Source organism: Salvelinus fontinalis, chromosome 23 (assembly GCF_029448725.1).
Source record: "Salvelinus fontinalis isolate EN_2023a chromosome 23, ASM2944872v1, whole genome shotgun sequence".
NCBI lineage: Eukaryota > Metazoa > Chordata > Actinopteri > Salmoniformes > Salmonidae > Salvelinus > Salvelinus fontinalis.
In genome coordinates, this window is record NC_074687.1 from 32,085,311 (window position 1) to 32,102,907 (window position 17,597).

General features: G+C 44.2%; 2 protein-coding genes and 1 pseudogene across 3 annotated transcripts; 1 reads left to right on the forward strand and 2 right to left on the reverse strand.

Annotated features, from left to right (window-relative positions):
* Window positions 1-87: 87 nt before the first annotated feature.
* lcmt2 (leucine carboxyl methyltransferase 2) lies at window positions 88-3,581 on the reverse strand (the record flags this gene model as incomplete). Its single annotated transcript, XM_055879165.1, is given in 15 exon segments — window positions 88-214; window positions 295-335; window positions 545-658; window positions 842-961; window positions 963-1,020; window positions 1,022-1,035; window positions 1,160-1,203; window positions 1,206-1,256; window positions 1,858-2,067; window positions 2,754-2,952; window positions 3,067-3,142; window positions 3,144-3,213; window positions 3,216-3,249; window positions 3,458-3,533; window positions 3,535-3,581. Coding segments are annotated over 15 exon segments (1,281 nt in total), but the record flags the coding sequence as incomplete, so codon positions are not given.
* A 3,762-nt stretch (window positions 3,582-7,343) lies between these two features.
* Window positions 7,344-13,602, forward strand: rab5b (RAB5B, member RAS oncogene family). Of its 2 annotated transcripts, none has more exons than XM_055878484.1 (6): window positions 7,344-7,479; window positions 8,747-9,005; window positions 9,602-9,753; window positions 9,957-10,079; window positions 10,231-10,324; window positions 10,512-13,602. In XM_055878484.1, exons 2-6 carry the CDS (start codon window positions 8,843-8,845, stop codon window positions 10,634-10,636), a joined length of 657 nt encoding a protein of 218 aa, XP_055734459.1. In that variant the 5' UTR covers window positions 7,344-7,479; window positions 8,747-8,842; the 3' UTR covers window positions 10,637-13,602. The 2 variants fall into 2 exon arrangements, with proteins under 2 accessions (XP_055734459.1, XP_055734461.1); XM_055878486.1 differs by lacking the exon at window positions 7,344-7,479 and adding an exon at window positions 7,499-7,720.
* LOC129821482 (lariat debranching enzyme-like) lies at window positions 12,411-17,391 on the reverse strand (annotated as a pseudogene).
* Between the last annotated feature and the right edge of the window lie 206 nt (window positions 17,392-17,597).

The following is a 17,597-nucleotide window of genomic DNA, read 5'->3' on the forward strand; positions in this document are numbered from 1 at the left end:
CAGAAATGTACCCAGCTTTCCATTACCAAGTCGATACTTTACAAAAATGTCCTCACAAAGAATACTTCTAGCGACCATGTCTCATAGTTACAGAACAGGTTTCAGGTATACAGTGATGGGGTGAGGGTTGTGATGAGTCACAACAGAGAAGCAGTTTCCTTCACCACCAATCAGAGCCATCGTTGTTGACTGGTCAGAGTCGCCCAGGAGAGTCAAGCAGAAGGTGTGCCGAGCAGAAGGTGTGCCGAGCAGAAGGTGTGCCGAGCAGAAGGTGTGCCGAGCAGAAGGAGTGCCGAGCAGAAGGAGTGCAGCATGAGAGGCCAGGGTACAGCAGACTAGAAGGGTAGGACAGAGAGAGATGACAGTTGGCACTCAGTGAATCCATATTTATTTTCATTTTAATTTGATGTATTCAATGTACAGTGTGTGTGTACATTGAATCCATTTTGTTTGTGTTGTTCTGTGACCTTGTGTGCACTACAGTACATGGATGTAATATAACTGGTCAAAGCCGACAGTACTCACCGTCCAAGCTGAGCTCCACACTGCCCCTTTTGGTCAGATCTGTAACAGCAACCCCTGGCACGACCTCGTCCTGCAGCCAAACCCCTCCCACCAACATCAGCCAATCACCAATCCCATGGACACTGTGGGAATAAACAGAGGATGGTGCCCGTGTTAGAACAACCCTTTGATTTAGCAGCACAATATCCTGGGCACATTTAGAGGAGGACTACATTGTCTGAAACAACTATCCATTAACTCACTCAATGTTAAACAATATGGAAAACGTCAGCCACTAGACTCTGTTTACCTGTATTTGAGTTGTTGAAGCTCCACATCTGGGCACTAGAGGGGGTTGGAGGTGTAGTCTCTCCCAGCAGAAGCCTGTGGTGGTGGGCCTCAGTAAGACTGTATCCCCCAGTGGAACATTTTCTCTAACCAACCCTCCACAGATCACCTCCATAGATCACTGCCCCTCCTTCATATGGACAGGCTGAATGGGAGAAGCGAGGCTCAGCCCTCTATAGGAATCTGCAAAAACACATAGTCAAAGTTCTGTGGGTATTGTATTTATTTGTTGTTGGCAGGCTATGTTCCCCATGGCTGGGTAATGCAGGAGGTAATAATATAATGAACAGCAAAGTTTTAAAAACACCTCAGTCCAACACTGGTCATCAAGACACAGGAAGTGGGCATCAAAAGTTCTGCCTCAGCCTCCTTCCATCCTCCAAACACAAACAGGAAGTTCTGGCCTGTGAGGAAGAGACCGGAGAAGGCTGTTGAGGCATGATTCCTGCTGAAAACTGACTTAAAGGCTCAGTTTAGTCAAAAATTTGATTTTCCTGTGTTAAATATATATATGTCCACACTATGATGTTAGAATAACACTGTGAAAATTATGATACCCACTGGGCACACACTGGTTGAATCAACGTTGTTTCCACGTCATTTCAATGAAATTATGTTGAACCAATGTGGAATAGACATTGAATTGACGTCTGTGTCCAGTGGGTAATGCCCTTTTAGTGTAAGAGCTGTTTGAAAAGACTGCCTGAAATTTCAGCCTGTTTAGTAGAATGGTGTTTTTGCCTGCCTGGTGAAATTAGTTGATAGACCAATAAGAAAGAGAGTTCCAAACCTCTCTGCCAATAACCGCTAGTTTTCTGTTTTCCCCTCCCCACTCAGGCCACTCCTAGCAAAATTCTTTCTTGAGAAATTGCTCTTTGCTAAGGAACTATTTTTGTTGACCATTTTAACTGAAAGCAATCACAGTAAGGTTACCCAGAAGTGATTTGATATTGAGATAAAAATTGCTGCATTGGACCTTTAAGATCAGTGTTTAAAGGTACTCACCCATGGTCAGAGTGTGCCTCCATCTTGGTTGAGGCGGGTTGCCACTACACGTCATTTTCTGGCCATCAGGGGCAACAGGGTCAGGCGGGTTACATTGTCATAGGTCACTCTGAGGAAGGGTTCTGATTATGTTGAGTGGAGAGGAGCGGCCACCAAACACCACAGCTCCCCGCCCAGGCACAGATGTTACTGTGTGATACAGCATGACACCTGTGAGGAGAACAGAACCTGACCAGGAACAGATGTTACTGTGTGATACAGCATGACACCTGGGAGGAGAACAGAACCTGACCGGGAACAGATGTTACTGTGTGATACAGCATGACACCTGGGAGGAGAACAGAACCTGCCCAGGAACAGATGTTACTGTGTGATACAACATGACACCTGGGAGGACAACAGAACCTGACCAGGAACAGATGTTACTGTGTGATACAGCATGACACCTGGGAGGAGAACAGAACCTGACCGGGAACAGATGTTACTGTGTGATACAGCATGACACCTGGGAGGAGAACAGAACCTGACCGGGAACAGATGTTACTGTGTGATACAGCATGACACCTGGGAGGAGAACAGAACCTGCCCAGGAACAGATGTTACTGTGTGATACAACATGACACCTGGGAGGAGAACAGAACCTGCCCAGGAACAGATGTTACTGTGTGATACAGCATGACACCTGGGAGGAGAACAGAACCTGACCAGGAACAGATGTTACTGTGTGATACAACATGACACCTGGGAGGAGAACAGAACCTGACCGGGAACAACTCCGGGCTCTATAGCCTATATCTAGAGCCCAGAATTTTTCCTGGTCAGAACAAAACACAGTTTTTGTTGGAAAACTCAATGCCCTAATAGTACCATTGACCAAATCCATTGAACCCTCTTACCCCAGTCATTGGATGATTTCACACAGGCACATCTCCAGCCACCCTTGGCTCTGATGAGGACCCTGGCTGTAGTATCCTCTCTACCCGCCAAGCCTGAGCCCCCACTGAGCAGCACCAGCCCAGGACCCAGGGGCATAGAGGCCATCCCCAGACCCTCCACACACATCTCCCCAACCATGGGCCTCACAGCCAGGGGAGGCTGCTACAATTACACTTAATTCTAACATGGATACCAGGTATCCACCACCCTTACACACAAACACACATGAACAAACCAACAAACAAAAGCATGTCCACGCACACACACACACACACATTCCACTCCATTCTCACACTGTGTCTCCATGTAGGTGAGCACCACTTTAGCCAATAGCAGGGTAGGGGAACTCTAAATCAGCCCCACTTAGAGACTCTTCCACTTGGGGCTTCTCTCTCACATCCACCCCTAGCAGATGGTACCACCATGAACATAAACAGGGTCTGGACACACACACAGCTGTTAGATGTATCACAGGCCAGCACTCGGCATAGTGTTCACACTGTGTGTGTGTGTGTGTGTGTGTGTGTGTGTGTGTGTGTGTGTGTGTGTGTGTGTGTGTGTGTGTGTGTGTGTGTGTGTGTGTGTGTGTGTGTGTGTGTGTGTGTGTGTGTGTGTGTGTGTGTGTGTGTGTGTGTGTGTGTGTGCAGTGCAATACATAGTGTACCTGTGGGTCAGGATGAAAGTGTATCCAGCCACTATTCAGCTGAGTTTTGTTATTGATAAGAGCAGCTTTGCGCCAGGAAGTCCTGTTCGAACACCACCAACCCCGCCAGAGGCAGGTTAGCGTTTTATTCATGAATTTTGTTCTGGAGGCAGATCTGCCCCAAGGCAGAAATTATGTGATTGGTTGCCCCAATGGTGAGGGTGGAGCTTACATTTCAAACGGGCTGCATGCTCTGAGAGGACATTTGACCAGTGCTTGTCCCTAATCTTACCCTAACCCTGACCTTAACCATAACCCTTAACTAACCTTAATCTTTACCATTACCTTAACCATTTTACATTTCAACTTCAATGGGGTGACTTCAGAGTTGGTCGTCACTAGCTTCCACAGCCACAAAGTCATAATTAAAATGTAGGCCTAATAATAAAACAGATGCATTTGCCATTGGTAAGAAGATCGTATAGTAATATATTGATTTGACTTTTATTATATAGGCCTAAATCATAATCATATTGCACAGCATGCCTCTTCTTTTTCAGACATGACTGGTTTATTCCCACTCTACCATTTATTAATCGTTCATTCAATAGCCAACCATGTTCAAAATGAAATAGACCGGTAACCTCCCGAGTGGCGCAGCGGTCTAAGGCACTAAGAGGTGTCTCTACAGACCCTGGTTCAGGCTGTATCACAACAGGCTGTGAACGGGAGTCCCATAGAGCGGCGCACAATTGGCCCAGCATCGTCCGGGTTAGGGGAGGGTTTGGCCGGGGTAGGCCTTCATTGTAAATAAGAATTCTTAACTTACTTTCCTAGTTAAATAAAGGTAAAATAAGTAACCTATGGCAGTAAACCTAGCCTATTTCAACCCAGAGTCTATACCAAGGCAGGAGATAGAAACACTATCATGTATTGAACAACAATTCATATTTTGCATGGAAGTGTGGGATGTAGGCAGATATTTACTTTCAAATTCTTCAATAAACAATCAGTGTTTGGTACTCATTATAGGGGGCATGCATTTTTAGTTTGAAACGGAAAGGGGGATACCTAGTCAGTTGTCCAACTGAATGTATGTACTCAACTGAAATGTGTCTTCTGCATTTTACCCAACCCCTCTGAATCAGAGAGGTGCGGGGGGCTGCCTTAATCTACTTCACAGCACCCAGGGAACAGTGGGTTAACTGCCTTGCTCAGGGGCAGAACGGCAGATATTTTCCTTGTCAGCGCGAGGAATCAATCCAGCAACCATCTGGTTACTGGCCCAACGCTCTAACCACTAGGCTACCTGCCGCCCCAGTCACTGCAACAGAATAAAACGTTCTGCCCTCAACTCTACAGAAATGTGATCAAACCTGATATTCTGCTTCTATAAGAAACGGACATGGCCAAGTTCCAACATTTCCAAATCATACAGCAAATGAGAGTGTTTTTGTTACCATTAAAGGTAAATGGAGGGCTTTTTCCAAGCTGGGTTGTAGCGCACAAATATATCATGGCTCTGATTTATCAATAAAAGCATGCCTATATATTGCGTGCGACAGTTTGTTAAATCCTAATAATTTCTGGTGCACACAAATCCTTGAATCTCCACATATGGCAGAATTTAGTAAGAAAGGTACACCCGGTTGATAAATGAGGGCACTGGAGAGAGAGAAAGTTACCAAGATACCATCTCTAAAGAGAGAGACCAGAGTGTTGTGTATGAACATGTCCTCAGCTAGAACCCTCACAATCTTAAAACATGATCTCTACCATTGATGTAGTGGTAAACTATGATTGCTGTCCGTGGTGAATAAAGTAACTCTCCCTATACTTAAATTTTTTTTTTTTTTAAACCCTCTCACATAATAAAAAAGGTGTGTAAACTGCGTTTACCCTCCACTACACCACTGATCTCCACTGTATATTAACACTGTATATATAAACACTAGTTATAAGCATTAGTTATGAATAGTCCATTTTGAGATTTGTGGTGAAGCAAGGAGCAGGAGAATGCACTGACCTACCTAGCATGGTACATTACTAGCACTCATGCACACAGACCTCACCAGTGTCATCAGAAACAAACAACAAACACAATAAGAAATAATACATTTTATTTTAAGCGTTTTTCAAGACACCCAAAGTCTCAGTCAACTTTATTGCTTCAGTCAAATCACATCAAATTTTCAGTCTTTCAGTTCACGCAAACACTTCAGTTTCATAGTGTTTGGATCAGTATCCTCTCTTAAATGGAGAGAGGGAGGGAGACAGAGAAAGAGGAAGAGAAGGAGAGGAAGAGAACTGGGGAGACAAATAGACTACCATTGCTGTTCCCTTTTCCTATGGTGACGTTATGACTTGCAGTCTGGTGTCTCTTAAGTTTATCTAGTCAAAGTGCAATGAGTGCTAAAATAGCATCTGGGTCAGAGGAGCATAATACATACAAACCACAGGAGGTTGGTGGCACCTTAATTGGGGAGGACAGGCTTGGGGTAATGGCTGGAGCGGAATTGGTGGAACGGTATCAAAGACATCCATCACATGGTTCCCATGTGCTTGATGCCATTCCATTCGCTCCATTCCAGCCATTATTATAAGCCGTCCCCTCACCTCCACTGATACAAACAGTCACAAAGCTTGAAAAGAGAGACATACTTGTTTTAACCCAGACCTCCCACACACTTCCCAAGCCCTGGCCAACTCTGGTCCTGGAGAGCTATATATATTTATTTTTTATTTATTTATTTATATTTTTTAAATGTAACTAGGCAAGTCAGTTAAGAACAAATTCTTATTTACAATGATGACCTACACCGGCCAAACCTGGATGACGCTGGGCCAATTGTGCATCGCCCTGTGGGCCTCACGATCACAGCCAGTTATGATACAGCCTGGATTCGAACCAGGGTGTCTGTAGTGATGCCTCAAGCACTGAGATGCAGTGCCTTAGACCACAAGCTTTGTAAGTTACATACTGTATCAACATTAACACACCTTATACAGCTTGTCAATGTCTTGATGTGAGGTTGATATTTTGAATCAGGTGTGCTAGTGCTGGACTGGAACAAAAGCCTGCCCAATGCAATTCACCACCCATTCACAGACAGATCCCTCGGTATGAGGAGAATACACACCAACTCTGACATAAAACGAGATATTGTACGCTATACAGTACATTGTGAAAGAATACCAGTGACATCACAGGATCAGAGGTAATGAACTGGTTTGGAATGCTGCTACAGACTGAACTGTGACCTACAGGGTCACGATCTCATCACCTATTGTGCATTTAGAGAAATAATGTGAGAAGGGAATGAAAGAAGGCGGAGAAGAGGAGAGGAGGAGTCTTTTACCCAGGGCTTGGTGTATGAGAGGGTCAGAGGGGATGTGTTTCTGATGGACTTTAGTTTGGTCTAGGTGTGTGTGTGTGTGTGTGTGTGTGTGTGTGCGTGTGTGTGTGTGTGTGTGTGTGTGTGTGTGTCTAGTTGACAGACTTTACTTTGACCTTCGTGGGCGGTTTGTTGGTGAAGATGTGGTATTTATGTTTATTTATTTTCCCTTTTGTATTGTTTATTTTACTTTTGTTTATTATCTATTTCACTTGCTTTGGCAATGTAAACATATGTTTCCCATGCCATTAAAGGAACTTTGCACCCAAGCAGTCAAATCAAACGCTCTTCCTCTTATTGAGGAGTATATTTGATAACGACCTTTTGACATTACAAATATTTTTTTGTTTTTTTTTGTGGCGGGAATGCGCTTCCATAGATACGGTTTACAAATACAAATATTTTACTCAATTAAATATTTGGGGGAATTTTTGGGAGAGTGGGCACCTTTGCACCTGACGTGAACTAAAACGTGGATGAATGCCGTTATCTATCCGTTTAAGAAAATCGAGAATGCGGCACTGACTGCGACTGCGCGAATTTGCAGGAAGCGTTAACAGTCCTTTTACCAGTAGATCAATTGTCAACAGTCAAGACTCAAGACTGGGACCTTAGATCGTTTTAGAGACAGCGCCGATACTGTCACTGGTATGTATTGATGTTTTTATACTCCCCGTGTGTAGGCTACATGGGACGTGTATCCGCAAGGCTGAAAGAGAAGGGCGTCGAACCAGAGCTGGGGCCGAATTGGTTCATCCGCATCAAAATGACTTGGCTACAACGGAGTCCATTCTCTACGGAGATGAACCAATTAACAGATAAAACGGACAATACCTGCATAACTCCTATTCTCCAATGTAAAAGAAAAATAAAGCTAAATGCGTAGCAGGTAATTAACAATGGCAAAGCCACATACGTGGTTGATCTCTGGTGGTGAAAACACAGTCATTCCCCTGATATGACAATGGGTGTGTTCGAGGGCTTAGCCCCATGAAGCCGACAGTAGACGAAAGTCGGCGGGTGAAGTCGGGGGAGATGACAGCCGAAAGTCGGACAATGTAGTGGTATTACAACATTAAGGCTCAGATCAACATGGCAGAGTCACCATAGCTGCTATTGTTTATAAAAGTGTTTCTGTATAAATGTCTAAAGAAACTTCTATACCCCCATATCACGCACTCACAAACTGGAAATATAACGTGTGTACAATTCATTGGTTAGAGGGGTCTCAAATATCACTTTTCATTTGTATCCCTTGTAGCTTTAGAATCCGCAAAGTTGGTTCCTGTTTCAGTCACATATTCGGCCACGTTTGGGTGGGTGAAACAAAAACACCCTAATGATTGTTTGACAAATAGTGCCTTCCACAAGGCAGGTGATGCTGCATGGTGTAGTTGGTGAGAAGCAACTGTGGCGACTATATAAAAAAACAACAACTGTATGACCTTTGAGCATATGATTTTTGTAAAGTTCATGCAGCTGACAAGTCGTAAATTATTTATAACCATAATGAAACAAACTTTGAAATTACAGCGTTTGGATACTTGTGACAGTGGGGAGTGGGAGATCAACACACACCCGTCATTGGTGCGAATGACAGACATGACCATTTTGTCCTATCAATACCTGGAATGGTCGACACCTCCACTTGTTTTGACCGCTCTATGATTCCTATGGCGATCTATAATGCAGGCTAGCGCACATCCTCAGCCTGTGTTTTATGTCAGTCACTCTAGATTTGTGTGGATGGGCTTTATTGCAGATCATGTAATAATCAAGTCATACAGATGAAACAATTACCCACCTGTCCAGACTGAATGACACCTGCTGTCATGTGAGCCACTCTTTCCTTTTTCCATTACCAGCAATGCTTTACATAACAGTTCCCTCTATTGTCATTCTCTCTCATCTGCAGACAGAAAGAGAGGAGAGGTAGAGAAAGACTTCACATCCTAGAGATCCCTGTAGCCTAAGCTCCCATCACTGGGAGGCCCCACCCTCCACCGTAACCATGGCTACCAGAGGGAGTGGCCGGCCCAATGGCACGCTGCCCCAGACCAAGATATGCCAGTTTAAACTGGTCCTACTGGGAGACATGGCAGTGGGAAAGTCCAGCCTAGTTCTGCGCTTCGTCAAGGGACAGTTTGATGAGTTCCAGGAGACCACCATCGGAGGTGATGGGGGATGGGGGAATAAGGGGAGGGAAGAAGTTGACGGGCACACTATTGGCCCCAGATCCCGGCTGGGCAACTCTGTTCAAATTAAATCTAACTTTATTTGTCACATGCGCCTAATACAACAAGTGTAGACCTTACCGTGAAATGCTTACTTACAAGCCCTTAACAAACAGTGCAGTTCAAGAAGAGTTAAGAAAATATTTACCAAGTAGACTAAAGTAAAAAGTCATAATAAAAAGTAACACAATAAGAATAACGAGGCTATATACAGGCGGCACCGGTACCGAGCCAGTGTGCGGGTTAGTTGAGGTAATTTGTACATGTAAATGGGGGTGAAGTGACTATGCATAGATAATTAACAATGAGAAGCAGCAGTGTACAAAAGGTGGAGTCAATGTAAATTGTCCGGTGGCTTTTGTTCAGCAGTCTTTTGGCTTGGGGGTAGAACCTGTTGAGGAGCTTTTTTGTCCTTGAGTACTGCAGCGTAAGCACACTGTGCGAGATTTCCTGGATCAAGTTGGGAGGGTTGTCTGAGATGAAAGGACTAAGTTTTACATCATGAGTTATTCATCCTCTCTCTCTCCCTCACTCAGCTGCGTTCCTGGCCCAGTCTGTGTGTCTAGACGACACTACCGTGAAGTTTGAGATCTGGGACACAGCGGGACAGGAGCGCTACCACAGTCTGGCTCCCATGTACTACCGCGGGGCACAGGCTGCCATCGTGGTCTTTGACATCACCAAGCCGGTAGTCATCAGCACACCACAAAGATGCATGCTCAGAGCTAACGTTAAGAGTAAACAATTAATGTATTGTACTGTATAGAAGCTTTAGCCCTCTCTATCATGTGAACATAGCCATGTTATTTAAATGTGGCACTGTATCTGACTCCTCTCTCTCCCCTCTCCCCTCTGTCCCTCTCCTATGGTCTCTATTTTGCCCTCCTGTAGGAGACGTTTGAGCGGGCTAAAGCCTGGGTGAAGGAGCTACAGAGGCAGGCTAGCCCCAACATTGTCATCGCTCTGGCAGGCAACAAGGCGGACCTGGCTGAGAAGAGACTAGTGGAGTATGAGGTACTGTACTCAACACTGACTCTTTAAGATGTTAAGGCCTTTACTATACAATGACTTAATGCTATACCACATTTGAATTCTAACTAGGGATTCCCAATACTGATGGATGGTTGCCTGATGGAAAGCCTTTTCATTATGTGTTGCCTGACAGGAGGCCCAGACCTATTCTGAAGACACTGGACTTCTCTTCATGGAGACCTCTGCCAAGACTGCCATGAATGTCAACGAACTTTTCCTGGCCATTGGTGAGCTCCCATATTTTCCCAACAATTTATAGGGCGACTTCTAGGGATAATCATTTATATTCAAATCAACTATTAGCTTAATAAAAAAGTTTTCCATGACCAGGAAAAACTCCAGGGCATAGTTCAAAATAATAATAACAAACATTATTATTGGCCTCTAACAAAGTGTGTTCCACTATCTCTGCAGCCAAAAAGATGCCCAAAACGGACACCCAGAATCCTACACATGCAGCGCGACACCGGGGAGTGAACATACAGGATCCTGAAGCCCACAACACCCGATCCTGCTGTGGAGGAGGAGGAGGGAACTAGGACTGCTTCACTGCCATCCTGCCATCCCTGTTCCCAACCTCTGGGGTTGGGCAGGGGGACACCCCCTCTACCCTCCCTCCCATTGACAGACAGACAGACCGCTATTGAGAGAAATAGAAAGAGGGGAAGAAAGAAAGAGAGAGTTTGAGTTGGACGGTTGTCTTTTATGAGTGTTTGAATCACCAACCGACGCCAGAGAGAGATTTTGGACAAAGACTGACAGACATGAGGAGGAAAAAGAGCGTGAGAGAGTGAATACTTTGTATAGTATTGAGCGCTAGTCGTGGATGTTTTGCATTTTGTCTGTCTCGTTTAATTTCAATCATGGTTCCATTTTGATTATGCAATTGTTGCAGTGTAAGTTCTTGAGTGGCAGAGAGGGAAGAAAGGAGAGATGGAGCAAGGGAGTCTGAAGGATGAGGGAATGAAAGAGTGAATGGGATGCAGGTCATACTCCCTCCCTATAGTATTCCCATTTGTGCACCTCAGAGGGGCAGAGCTGTATTAAATGACCTCTCATCACCCTCCTCTGGCATGAGCCTCAGGCAGCCTGGACAACCTTAACCCAACCCTGAAGCCTTGGCCTGGGCCATTCCAGATACTCCCCAGTCCCTACAGATAGAGTAACCCATGTTAGATGGCACAGGTTACCCACAATCCCAAAAGACAGAGGCAGGATAACCACGGTTTATTGCCTCTTCTGACACCCTTATTTCCTCTGGTGCCCTTTATTTATTTGAACTACTAGGCTATATTATTATTATTACTCCTCAGAGCAGCGGTGTTGTGAAACATCATGCTGCCAGTGCCCATCTGGTATCATCCAGGCCTCTCCTCCTCATTTATCTATCTTCCACACACAGATGTAGATGTACACTGAAGAACCCAGAGTCCAGTATTTATTTCCTGTTGGGACTGAGTGAGTCTGCTCTAGGCCATGTCTGTCTGGCTTTCACTGGAAACCTTCACTGTTTCTAGCAATCAATCTACTGTCTAGTGCACAATTGGTGATATCCATGGCCACAGTCTCACCTGGTCAGTTTACATGGTCAGGAGAAATTTCTTGCCCCTCATAGTGATAACTTATAGTTGGTATTCATCTCAAACCCTAGCCTGGTCCCAGATCTGTCTCTCTCTGCTCAACAATGACTATAGGAGTTTGCAAGACAGCACAAGCAGATCTGGGACCAGGCTACTCAAACCCCTCTAGACTTGCAGTCGGTAGGAAACCAATGCATCTGGTATCTGGCCTGTCATGTTGTGAATGCAAGGGCCATGATCTACATGATATGTTCTGCTATTCCTCATTTGTCTTGTTTCTTACTGCTTAAGAGTTGATGTAATTGAAAACATTGTAAACAAAAGCTTTTAAAGTGACTAATGAGCTGATGCTGTTCAAAGCACTGGAGCGAGATGGCAAGCTTTGGTGACAGAGCTACTCACTCTGTTGATAGATTCTGAATTGACCCTTAACCCCTAGACATATGTATGTAGATCTGAACAGATCAGAAAGGTTAATGCATTATAATAGTTGCTTAACTTGGCCAAATAGGTGGATTATTTTTGCCATATTGCTTCCACCTCTCCAATTGTTTCAGATCTACAGGAGTGTCTGGTGTAGGGAAGGATCCATTTGGGATGTGTCCAAGGCTTAGCTAAGAAGAATAAGGATGCTTAAGAGGGGTTTAAAAACAAAACAAGAAGTGCCTACTCCCATTTTCTTCCTATGTTCTTTGTTTTGGGTTTGCTTTGGCGTGTTCAATAGGCAGAAATGTACGTTTTTTATTTCACCTTTATTTTATCAGGGGGTCATACTCAGACCAAGGTGTCTTTTACAGATGAGCCCAGAATGACAGAAAATATACACATCAAAATGCAAACAGAAAGAAAAACACTAGCTAGGTTTCCATCCAATTGGTGACAAATTCATGTGAATATGTGAGTAGGCTGGGCTGGTAGATTATATAATGAGATTATTATGGATAGGAGCAAGAATAATTGTTTTTGTTAAACGGCAGTCAAGCGTCGATCATGTCACCAGAATAAGACCCTCGATATTTATTGGAAAGGAGCATCAAGATCACCATGCACTTTCACCACCCTGTGAAGTTCATCATATATTATTTCATCTGTAGCCTAATAAACTGCATGGTTTCCCAAGTCATAGTGGGAGGACGACACACCATATCGTCACATGACTTCAAGTTTACTTCCATATGATGGTTATTATATCAATATTTGGGAATAAAGGTGTTTCCACCACCATTTCTCACATAATTAAGACACAAAAAAGATCCCAACATGTCGAACGAACAAATTCTGTCGCCATTTAAAAAAAAAAATGTACCGAAACTACCTGTTTCCATCACAGCTGTCGTGATTTTTTAAATACGGTATGACATCACCCGCAAAAAAACGGTTGATGGAAGATTGTTCCACAAATAAGGTGCAAGAAAACTAAAAGCTGATTCACTTAACTCAGTAGAGACCAAAGGAATTTCCAGAGTTAGCCATCCCAGCTAAAAAGTAAAAGTAAAGCATCTCCCTGGACCTCAACATTAGCTTGTAATCATTAACTCTTCCTGCACAGTGTAATTCTGCTCTTTGTACAGTTGTAAGGAGCTCTTGTCAAATACAGTATAATTTGTCACCTAATTTTATTGAAACTGTTGATTTTACTAACTAGAATACTTATATCATTACGCTGGAATTAGTCACTAAGGACACCAATCTATGTGATGAGCTCTACTTATTTTAAAAGCTAATTGTTTCATGGGCTGTCATCATGATTAATTTGATAAGTCCATGAGTCACTCATTCATTAACTCTTATTCTATGATCACAGGTTAGTGTAATAATGATGAAGTCCACACAACGTGGGAAAGACTCAAACTCCCCTCAGCTCCTCTGTAAAGTGTTGTTCAATAAAGATGTGCTATTGCGCCATGTGTGCAGTGAATATGAAATGAGGGCTTGTATCATAAATGTTTTAATCCAGTTGTGCCACTTGTCTCTGCCATGGGTTAGGCTTAAGATATAGTTTTTAATTTAGGGGGGGTTGCAAGAACATTTGGAATGCTTTAGGGGGCTTGCAAAAAAAATTACGAACCACTGGTTTAGGCAGTCACAAAGCACGGCATAAACATGAACATGGGCCTGATCTCGGAATTTGTACAGGAGTAAAGATGTCATACACAAGGTTCATGTTCAAAATTGATTTGACTATTTAGTGCAGGGTTTCCCAAACTCGGTCCTGGGGGAACGTTTTGTTTTTTTGCCCTAGCATTACACAGCTGATTCAAATAACCAACTTGTCATCAAGCTTTGATTATTTGAATCAGCTATGTAGTGCTAGGGCAAAACCCATAACGTGCACCCAACGGAGGGCCTCAGGACTGAGTTTGGGAAACACTGATTAGTGTACAAACATATTCATGTTCTTTACACAGGTTAGCATTTTTCGTCATGAATCTTGTTCTGGAGGCAGTACTGCAGAGTGGTCACTAGCTGGCACAGCTACAAAGTCAAAAGTTGATTTTAAACCTAACCTTAACCACACTGCTAACCCTAATGCCTAACCTTAAATGAATACCAAAAAACTAGTTTGAGTTATCATGAATTTGTACAATAAGCTAATTTTGACTTTGCAGTTGGCACTTCTAGCGGAAATCGCTCAGTTCTGCCTCCAGGGCAAGATTCATGACAATAAATATCAACTTGCATTCTTCACATGATATACTTGTTTTATGTTTTGTTTACAACAGCCCTTTTGCAGTTGACCCACACTAGAAAACGACTCAGTAAAATGTGTGAAATCAACATTTGTCCAAAATGTCATTATTTACAAAAACAGAAATTTGGCTTAAAAACATACATTTCCATCATGGGATTCTCCCCTTCCTAACAAAACAGCTCTCTGTTGGTTTGCAATCAAGAAGGACAATACGTTTTCATTGATGGACAATATCAATATAAAAAACTGAGAATCTTGTATATTTCACAACAGTTCCAGCCCTAGTCCTCACTCTCCTTGTCGTCGACTGCTGTGTAGATGACCTGGTTCCTGCGTTTGATCCTGGAGTTGCTACCCGTACTGCTGGGGTCCCCTTTCTTCCCACTGGGGCGCTTGGGGATCCGGACATGGGGCTCCTCCCCCTCCCTTTCCCCTTCCAAGGGTGAGGAGTGAGGGGGTAGGTTGAGGGACAGGCCAGAGGGAGTAGCGGGGTCTGATTTGGGCTCAAGCATGTGCAAGACCATGCGACTGGGGGGGTAGCTCTCCAGAGGCTCCCTGAGTCCAGTCTCTCTCCTGCTTCCCCCGTCTCACCCTCAGGCACCACTGCATCTGGGCCCTCCCCCTTACCCTTTTTCTCTCCTCCCTCCTTCTCCCCCTCTTCTTCCTCTATGGTAATCTCATCAGGGTTGTATGAGCTGGACAGGCCTGAGGTGTCAATAGGGTACTCACTGGGTTCATCCCCACTCTGGACATCATCATCCTCCAGCTCTGGGGCTCCTGTGCCCATCTGTCACCCGACCTGGGCATAGATGTCTGTGAGGTCCTGGGTGGCACAGAGCTGGGTGGTCTGGGGGTTGGTTCTGTAGCTGGGATGGGGGCCAGGCAGGATCGTAGGCTGGCACGGTCAGGCTGAAGTTGTCTGGGATGGACTGCTCACCTCCCAGTTCACCCACAGCCTCCATCATGGCTGCCTCAGACACACTGATGTCCCACCTGGACAACATACAGAAGTAGTTAAGTGTGGGTGTGTAAGTGAGGGGTGGTCTGTAAGTATACAAATGTGTATGTGTGTGAGAGAATAGGTGTTTAAATGAGATAGCAGGGTGTGTCGTATATGTGAGAGAGAAAGGAATACAAACAGTGTGAGTATTTGACCTTATGTGCAGGCCGTTATGTGGAGGGTTCCAGTAGTTAGGTCTGACAGCCAGCAAGCTGTCTTTTAGCCTTCGGGATGGCCAGCCACTCTGGATCATACTCCAGAACCTGGGATGTGCTTGGCCTGTCTGCTACCTCTACGATCTGAAACACACACCCTACAAGTCAGCATCAACTCAGACATGCACCATAGAGAAGACACCTATAGCCCTTACTAGCATAAAACAAGATCTTCAAGCAGGCCGTTTCACAGACCAAGATGAACAGAATCTCCATAAATTCAGGAGTAGGTTTAATCTGGATCTATGAAACTGGACCATAATCACACACCATCCATGCCACGTGTCATCACCCTCTCTCACTTGTAGAAAGTCAATGTAGGGGAGGCACTTATCCAGTGAGAGGAATTTGGTAGTGCGGAGGGCAGCATCACCATTGGCCTGAAGGGAAAAACAGAGCAGCAATATAACCAGTGCTGCATAGGAACTATCAGTTCCGTGACCTAGCAACACGACAATGAAAATCAGGATAAAGAAGATATTGTTTTGGCATTATGCAAAAATCACAGAATCTTAATTCTGATTAATCAGAAAGAATCACATCTCTGAACATCCACAGCAGTCTCTCTACATAACCGTAGTCAGTTCAGCTCACCGGGTGCTGCATAAGGGCAGCAAACTTGACGTGGAGGTGTGCAGAGAACCAGTAGTTAGGCTGCAGATGGGCCAGGAGCACTGCAGCCGCAGGACTACGAAGTGTGTTGGACTCCACCTCCTGCCTCAGGAACTTCTTCTTACTCAGTAGCTGCCCCGTGCTGCCATAATGGTAGATCCCACGAGGCCAGTCATGGGTCAGGAAGACATCGACACGCATCTGGATCTAGTGGCAAAATAGGGGAGGCATGATGACAAATATGATATAATGGGGGGGGGGGCATAATATGATATATTAACCTTGTAAGTGGTAGTCACCTGTTTGAGTTTGAAGACATCAATGTTCCTGATGTGGAGTTTCTGGGATATGGAGGGAACTTGTAACGCACTGTAAAAAAGGACATTCATTCAATGTTAAAGACGGTTGGGCTGCAACGCATTTGCAGGGACAGGAGGATATATCTACTAGAGCTTTTTGACCTCCCCTTTCCTGTAATCATGCCCTTTGAGGATTCTAGACAAGCCACCTATCCTTACTCCTTTGTAGCGCACAACGCCAGCATAACCTGATGGAACACCACATACACTGTTGTTATTATTAGATGCACAATAACATTTTCAGGCAAGTGAAAACTGCTCCTGAATTGCCTGATGGGCAAGTTTCCTTGAGATCAATCTGTGGAACTTGTAATATGCGTGTTAACTTTGTAGCCAGAGTCTAAAGGTAAGGTCTTACCCACCAGTCCTGGAGGTGGTTGGAGGCTCGTGATTCCCCCAGATGAAGATGGTCAGGACCAGAGCTGTCTACTCTCCAGAGTATTACCTGCAACAACCAAAATACAACCATCAGAAATACAACAGATTGTCCCTTAAACTAAACGAACCATCTAAATCCATAGAGGCCAACAGATTACAGCAGCTGCCCTTCTATGTACCTTCTGATATACTGTAGCTACAGTAATAGTTTGGTTTGCATAACGAGCTAGGTCGAGGGAAATACATTAATGATATGATGAGGAAGACAACTACAGAATACAATATAATAAAAGTTAGCATATTTGCTCAATCATTTGTGTTGGTTGTTGTCGCTAGCTCTAGAGATCTGCTGTCAATAACTCTCTATGGGGTTGTAGACAGGTTGTAGACTTGTCCTGTCTAAGAGACATGGTCATATCAAACGTATACATTTTTTTCTCACCTTTTGCTATTTTCATTTACGACGTAGCGTGATTATGATTATGTTGGTTTGTTCCGTTCATCTCAACCAAAACGTATGAATCGAACATATTTTCCCCTCAGTCTAGTTTGCCCAGAGCGCATGCGCACACCACATCCACCAAAGTAAATCGAGCGATGGACTCATAGGTTGCACTTTCCACAATAAAAATAATTTACAAAACAAACATCCGTACATTATCCC

Coding starts and splice junctions, on each gene's coding strand:
- rab5b (XM_055878484.1), top strand. CDS start 8,843: ATGGCTACCAGAGGGAGTGGCCGGCCCAATGGCACGCTGCCCCAGACC. Junction 9,006..9,601: donor CCAGGAGACCACCATCGGAG/GTGATGGGGGAT, acceptor TCCCTCACTCAG/CTGCGTTCCTGGCCCAGTCT. Junction 9,754..9,956: donor TCTTTGACATCACCAAGCCG/GTAGTCATCAGC, acceptor GCCCTCCTGTAG/GAGACGTTTGAGCGGGCTAA.